The sequence below is a fragment of the Lipotes vexillifer genome, unplaced genomic scaffold (assembly GCF_000442215.2).
Source record: "Lipotes vexillifer unplaced genomic scaffold, Lipotes_vexillifer_v1.1 scaffold443, whole genome shotgun sequence".
In the NCBI taxonomy this organism is placed as follows: Eukaryota; Metazoa; Chordata; class Mammalia; order Artiodactyla; family Lipotidae; genus Lipotes; species Lipotes vexillifer.
Window position 1 is genome coordinate 1,790,880 of NW_006779163.1, and position 7,614 is coordinate 1,798,493.

The 7,614-nt window shown below is 47.4% G+C and overlaps 1 protein-coding gene across 3 annotated transcripts in view; it reads right to left on the minus strand.

Annotated features, from left to right (window-relative positions):
* CDH13 (cadherin 13) overlaps positions 1 to 1,033 on the minus strand; it is a 1,035,770-nt gene extending 1,034,737 nt beyond the window's left edge. For all 3 annotated transcript variants that reach the window (XM_007452531.1, XM_007452530.1, XM_007452529.1), the window contains exon 1: positions 687 to 1,033. Coding sequence is in view for 2 of the 3 variants with exons in the window: in XM_007452530.1 (XP_007452592.1) it covers positions 687 to 731 (45 nt within the window). In the remaining variant the exon portion in view is untranslated. The remainder of the gene's footprint in view (positions 1 to 686) is intronic.
* Between the last annotated feature and the right edge of the window lie 6,581 nt (positions 1,034 to 7,614).

The following is a 7,614-nucleotide window of genomic DNA, read 5'->3' on the forward strand; positions in this document are numbered from 1 at the left end:
GGGGGCGCGGGGGGGGGGGCGGGGGGCGGGTGGGCCGGGGGCCTGGGCGTGGGGACGCGCTCAGGCCCTTCCGGGCCCGAGGTCAGGGAGGGAAGGGACCCCGATGCGGGCGCGGCCGGCGCCTTTGAGCGACAGCGGCAGCCGGGCTGCGGCGTTCGGCTGGCCCGAGGCGCCTTCCAGCGCGCCGCCGGGCTGGGCGAGGGGGCCCGGGCGCCCCGGGAAGTCGGCGATGCCAGGCCGGCCTCTCCAGCCCGGCAGCCCGCAATCCGGACCCGAGCTGCGCTTCCCCGATCGGCGCTGGGTTCGGGGAAACCACGACTCCTTGGAGTCGCTTCCAGCTGAGTCTCCGATGCGCGAGCCTCCGGAGGAGGCTAATCAAAGTTACCCCACTTGATGCAGGCGAGAAGGTCGCCCCTGCTTGCAAAAAAAAAAAAAAAAGACTAGGAGCTCTCTCCACATCTCCCGAACATACACACACACACAACCCGGAGTGGGAAGCCAGGCCCACCCCCTTGCCCCCCAGTATCTCAGGGGCTGGGAATGACCTCCCTTCTGAGCCCCGAGCTGTCTTCGCCGCCGCGCCCGGAGTCCCCCGACCCCCCGAAAACCCCCTCGCCCAGCCCGCGCCAGGCAATCGGAAGGCAGAAACGGGGCTCAGGGTGCGCCCAGCAGCCTCTCTTCCCTACCTGGGACAGGAGAACGCACAGGACGAGCGGAGTTGTCGGCTGCATTTTGCCCAACTAGAAGCGCCTGGCGGCGTTTTCATTCATGCACGCGGCTGCACTGAGCATATTTTCCGTGGGAGCCAGGCTTTGAGGAGAGAGGCTCTGCCTCGCCAGCCAGCCAACTTCCCAAATAGATCAGCGGCAGCATCACGAAAGCATTGGGTAGAGGCTGATGACCAGGACCAATGGCTTTACAAGACGGATTCCTTCATAAAGCTCCCTCGTTTTTGCATGGCAGATACGGGGCGAGCACCTCGCGCAGAGCGAGCCCCTCGGAGGAGGCGGCCCATTCGCTTTTTTGGACTGTTGGGGCCCGGCCCCACAGATCACGCTGGGCAACGCCAGCTGATGCCACTTTTCCAAAGAATGGTATTCCACCCGGTACTGGCGGCCACTTCCAGCCCAGTGCAAAAGATTCTCTTTATTAAAATGTTAATAAGATCCACTTTATTTCCAATAAATCAAATAAAATGACCCCAGCCGTTCCAGCTCTTTCTACGCCAGGAAAGACTTGGCGGTGGATTTTTTTTTTTTCTTTTTCTTTTTTTTTTTTCAGTGTGGCCCAAATCATGATGGTGTTTCCCTGCCATCTCACAAATCACAAAGACAACAGATCAATTCTAGCTTGCAGAAAAAAAATCCATCAAGGGGCAATAGATTTTATTAACTGCTCAGGTGAGAGTCTGACTGGCCGCCTACTCCAAAAATGTGCATCTGGCACCAAAGTTGAGGCCATGATTTGAGGAAACTTGTTTTTTCTCTCCAGGGATTGGGAACAGTAGTAACCACTGTTCAAGGGATTTTATAAGTGGGGTGCTATGGCAATGAGGGTAAGAGAGCTATCTAGGTCTAACTTTCCCAGTAGGAGTTTAAGAATATGCAGTAAAGACCTTACTTTCTCATTTCCATGCAGCCTCCTTCTAAAAAAATTTAAGGTGTTTTATAATAAAGGACAATTTTTCAATAGAATTTATGCAAGAAAAATAAAAAATCTGGGACAGGAGGAAAAATTCAGAAAACTGAAATACTAAACCCAAACGCTAACATATTTCCTCTGATTTGGATCTGAGCTTCCTGATAAGCCAAAGCAATAAGAGATACATTTAAATTACATAGTTCTTGTAGATACAAGTATACAAATATCTTCTGACATAATTTCCCCAGCAGTAAATACTGGACTAAATGTATGATGTGACATCTAATATAGCAGGACACTGTGCAATGGACCATGCCGAGATCCAGTGGGTTGGGCTGTATTCCCAACATCTGGCACAGGGCCTGAAACATGGAGACAATCATTAGTGTGTGTTAAACAGATGTCTAGACTTAATCAACAAGTAGCAGAGGGTGGGGTGGGGCAAAAAATCTGGAGCCAAATTGCCTAAGCTTAACCCCCATCTCTGCTACTGACTAATAAGTTTCCCACTCCCTGTGCCTCTGTTTGATCACTGGTTAAATGAAAATATAAATTGTACTGAACCCACAAGTTTGTGGTGAGGATTAAGTGACAGAATAACCACTCATTAAATGTAAACTAATGCACTTTTAAAAATTCCTTCATTGTCAGCAGTTCGGTCATTGCATCTGATGAAGATGCAATGCCATCTGACCACCTGGCTGCATTAGCCAGCACTAGCCCAACAGATGGCAATGTTGGCCAAACAGCCCCCAGAAGAGCCCAGGAAAGGTGGATGCTGCTGCTTCTTCTAGTCTCTTCAGCTTTCCACTGTTCTCTTGCCTAGGTAGGCATCCACCTCTGAGTCTCTGAGAAGTGCAGGCAGCGTTTGACAGATGATCTGACTGTCCCAGCTTGGAACCCATGTGTGTGGAGATCCATACCCACATTACCCACCACTAAGAGTAAAACAAGGTACTTTGAAGTCAAAGAGACTTCAGATCAAGGCATCCTGAAATACCCTAATTTTTCTCCATTCCAGGGTAGCAGCCGTCTTGTCAATCAGAGGTCAACTGAGCTAAGCCCATGGATTTAGCAGACGTGGAGACAGAGAGAGAACAGAGGACATCTTGGGAGATGATCAACCACGATAAGGGGTGAAGAGGGCAGTAAGATGATGTTCCAGCCACTTTTCCACAAGCAGCCACCTGGGCAGAGAAGCACTCCTAAGGGTAGGGTGTGTCCAAGGCTGCCTTGTCTAAAGCGCAAAGCAGTATTATTGATTTTATAGTTCTGGCGGCTATTTCTGTGGTCTTCCCATCCCATCTGCCTTACTGCCACTCACCAAATAGGTCCAGTTTTCCCCATTTTTTGCAGGGTTGCACTTGCTGGTCCCCTTGGGCTTACCGTGGGGCCATGTGACTACTTCTAGCAAATGAGCTAGAAGCAAAAGTGACAGGTGGAGCATTTAATCACCAATGTGAGACAGATTGGTTTCCCTGGAATAGGTGCTGAGATGGAAATTTGTGCAGGGGGCTTACTGGGGAGTGTTCTCACCACAACCACTGCAAGAGGGAGGAAAACAAGACTGGCAGAAGGTGAGGTGGATGACTATACAGTTGCAGCAGAGGCCTCAGCCAATCCCAGGAGAGCTCTGAGGCTAGAGTGGCCCTTTAGAGATGAGCCTAACAGAGTCAAGGGGCTGTGCCTTAGTGCCCCCAGTGGGCCAGTTGTTGGCTGTTCCCAAGGGCAATATTCCAGTCTGACCTCAGCTGGAGATCAGCTCTATAGAAAACTAAGGTGTGACCCATAACAGGTAACCAGAGGCTGTGATTCCCAGGCTGGAGATTACCTTGTGCATCTGATGGTACCAGTGAAGATGGATGTAGATTTGCCTGGCTGAAGTCCTGCTCACTCTGTCTCCAGCCAGGACCTGCACAGGCATTTACCAAAGTCCTGGGCTTTTGTCCTGAACTGTTCTACTGGCAGGCAGAGTGGCTCCAGGCAACCTCACCTGATTTTAGATGAGTGTACCCCAAGGGCCAGTCTCCATTCCTTCCTACCTCAGCCCCCACACGTTGAATTTTAGGGGCTGGGGGGAGTTAATTTCAAGAGTCTTCTTAGGCCCTGAGGCTCACCTCTAGAAACCCATGGAAGCTAGGAAGTCAAAAAGATTGGTCCACAAAATGAGACCTGGATTGGGATCTCTGGACTTTACTTATATTGGGCAAATTGCTTTTACTCCCCAAACCTCAGTTTCTTCATCAATAAAATGGGAATAATAACATAACACTCCAAGGACTGTTGTAAAAATTGATGTCACTTTTCTCCTCTATCCCCTACTCCCCTCTACTCTCAGAGAATGTGCATCTTGCCAAAAACATAATATCAGGTTTTGTTCAACAAAGACAGGAGAAAAATCACTTCACTCCAATGATGAGGCTTCTGAAGAAGAAATCCATTTCTGTTTGTTTGTTTTGCCTTGTTTTCCCTTCAGCTCCCTAATGAGGGTCTTTTGGCTGATGTATTGATTGATGGTGGTAAGTAAATACTGAAGCTGAAAACCACCCCCTACCTACCCTGACTCTACCTCCTCCCACCCCAGCCCACACCAACCCCTGACTGCTTTTGCAGCTTGCAGCTGTGGGCTCCCCAGAAGCTGTGTCTGCATTCAGACACATTCCAGGTTCACACTCCTTTTCTGGGCACATCATTCTGGCTTTGGAGCTGATGGAATCATCCAACAGTCAGCAGCTGTCTCCTGAGGTGCCAGGGATTGAGACTGTTCCCTCTCATTGACTGACATGATGAAGACCTCATTTCTGAGTGTGTGGAGGTGGCCATGTGGGTGAGTGCAGTGCTTGTGTGTTATGTGTACAAGTGCATGGGCGTGTGTATATGAAAAGGGGGCAACTGGCGTATCATCCAGCAGAGATAATTTGTTCAAATTTTGGTACCTCTGAATGTGCTGCTGTGATGAGGCATTTGAATAGACAGTAATAAACCAAATAGATGCCCTTATGAGATGTAACACTTATCAGGTATGCCAGGAGCCCTTGGTAACTGGGATATACTGGGACAATGGGGAAGGAAGCCCATCCTATACAGCCTTGTAACAGGCTGAAGCTGAAGCTATACCTCTCCCAGTGGGATAGCCGGCTAAAAATACCCAGGATGATGACAATACACCATCTCACAACACCTGGCCACCAAAAAGGATCCCTGATTGCTCTTGAGCCATGAACCTGTTTTATCTTCTTCAAAGCCCTTTATGTTACTTGACCTTATACTATAAATGGTCACTTGCATTACTGTCTCAATTATTCACTCCAACTCGTACCTATATCCTTTACACCTTGACTTTGGGTTTAGCCACACAAACCCAGTTATAAGCCAAGGCCCCAAGAGGTCCTGTGCATTTCACCTGGCTCTTGCTAGGGCCTCTGCCAATGAATGCCTTCAAAGGCACATTCATAGACTAGCTCACTGGTCAGAGGAGGAGAGATGAGCACCCCCATGGACCCAGAGACGCTTGAGCAAGCCTAGCAGAGCCCCACCCAGATCAGCTGGCCTACAGTTAAATGAACTAAAAATAAATAATTGCTCTAAATCAGGGGATGGTTTGTTATACAGCAATAGCTAACCAATAATTACATTGGCTTGTTTGTTGTCTGTCTATTCCTCTGGAATATAAGTCCCACATCTGTCTTTTGCTGCTGTGTGCTCAGCTTCTAGGACAGTGTCTGACACATAGTAGGTGCTCAAATGATTTTTGTTGAGAAGATGCATTAAATGGCTTCTGTACTGAAAATAGTGATGCTGATATGAAACCCCACTACATGTACTGCCCTATCAGAAATACTTTCTGATGGTGACAGTTCAGTCCTCCCAAGTGGAAAGCATCCTATGACCTTGACAGTCTCCACTGCCACGTGGCCATCTAATTCAGTCTATGACAAGGCAAGTTCTTCTTGTGATAGTCTAGACCAGTATTAGACAAAATAAGGAACATTCCACAAAGACTAGTGTGAACAGGTAGGTGCTTGGGGATCTTTGGTGAAGGACACTTGGGGTGAGACATCCTTCTGAATTTCCTCAATGTATGAAGAGCCCAGACATCTAAAAATTGGACAGAAAATACCCCTTTGGCTTTTGAGGTACTGCACTAATATAGTGTCCTCTGAATTCATTTTAATACAATCATGACTTCCACACTAGCACAGAGAGAAAACAGGGAGTGACTTTTAGGCCATCTCAGTTCAACTGGCCTAACTGTCTTTAGGACTCCAGTCCCCCCTTGGTAGCAAAATTGGGCATTCAGACACCAATTTTATCCTGTGAACTGGAAGCTGTTAAAACCCCCCTCTAGGTGTCTCCCTTACCCAAAATTAGCGAGTGGGGTTATTTCTACACAGAGAATCATCTCAGCATCAATATGGTAAAGCAGTGGTTTTCAAAGTGTGGCCCCTAGACGGGCAGCATCGTCACCACCTGGAAACCTGTTAGAAATGAAAATTCTCAGGCCTCACCCCAGACCTTCTGATTCAAAAACTTGGGGTCAGAGTCCAGAAATCTCTGTTTTACAAGCTTTTCATATGCATAGTTTGAGAACCACTCCTCTAAAGAATTCTCCGGCACTCACTTACATAGATTCATTCGTTCATTCAAGAAATATCATAAAGCGCCTACTGCATATTAGCCACTGAGCTGGGTAACAGGGAAAGAAATAAAAAAGCATGGTTTGTGTGCTTCAGAAAATATGACTCCTAGAGAGAAAGACATCATTCTATTACAACGTGCTGCAGGAGGTTTTGAGAGAGTCAAATTAGCCAGAGCTATGTGGTGGGCTCAGGATGTCTTTAAGAAGAGGCAAGGGCTCCATTGTCGTTCGTTTCCACTGTTTGTCAAAACCATTATAGATCTCTACTTGACAGAAGTATTTTTTGCATCTGTTGATGAGCAACTAAATAATAGCAAAAGGCAACTCAAATTCAACACCTCCCTCTAACTTAATTTGCAGTTTATTCTTCAAAATCTCATCTAGATAAAATTGCAAATGGCAGTGTCTGTGTGGGGTGTGGGGCGGGGCAGGGTGAGCATTATTTAGAGTTGACCGGTAATGCTTAGTGTGCATTCAGTAAGATGCCTTCCAATGATGCCATGCCCTCCATGTCCCCACCCACCACCTGTCTGTGGTCTTAAGCAGGGAACTGCTGAGCCAGAGCAAAAGGGAAATAAGTAAGAGGGGATGCTTGGGGGAGGGGCTAATGACCAGAGGGATGGCAGAAGACAAGTGTGGGCAGTTTGAGGGTCCAGATTAGGATCTGTTTAAATGTCAACATCTGGAGGATGAGCTTTATCCTACTGGCAAAGGGAAATCATCCAAACTGCTTAAAGGGAAGATTCAATATCTCATTTACATTTTAGGAAGTTCACTTTGGCCACACTGGAGGATGGACTGCATAAAGGCCATAACTAAGGAAGAGAGATTTCTTAGAAAACTATTGTACATACCATGTAAAAGATAAAAGCCAGAACTCTTTTTCTTAGTTTTCTAACCAGTGAGTGGTATAGGAATATTACATGGCAATCCCTCCTGCTGCCTAGCAGTGTCCGGCACATAAAAGAAACTTATACAATAATAGATGAATGAAACATACTTATTAAATTACAGGAGATTCCTTTGAGCTCCGATTCTTCACCCTTCGCTGCATCTAATCCATGCCTCATTAATGGTGGAGTGAACTTCCTCATCTTTGACTTTGAGCTTGACCACATGGCTTGCTTTGGCTAACAGAATGAGGTGATGGTGGCAGTGTGCAGTTCTGAGCCTAGGTCTTAAGAGCTCTCCTGTGTTTCTGTTTGCTCTCTTACACCTCTGCCATCTCCATGAAAAGAACATTCCATGGCTATCCAACTGATCCAAGGAGGATGAGAAACAGGTGAAGTTGAGCCACCTCCACCCATCCACAGATCTGTAGTGAGAACTAGAGT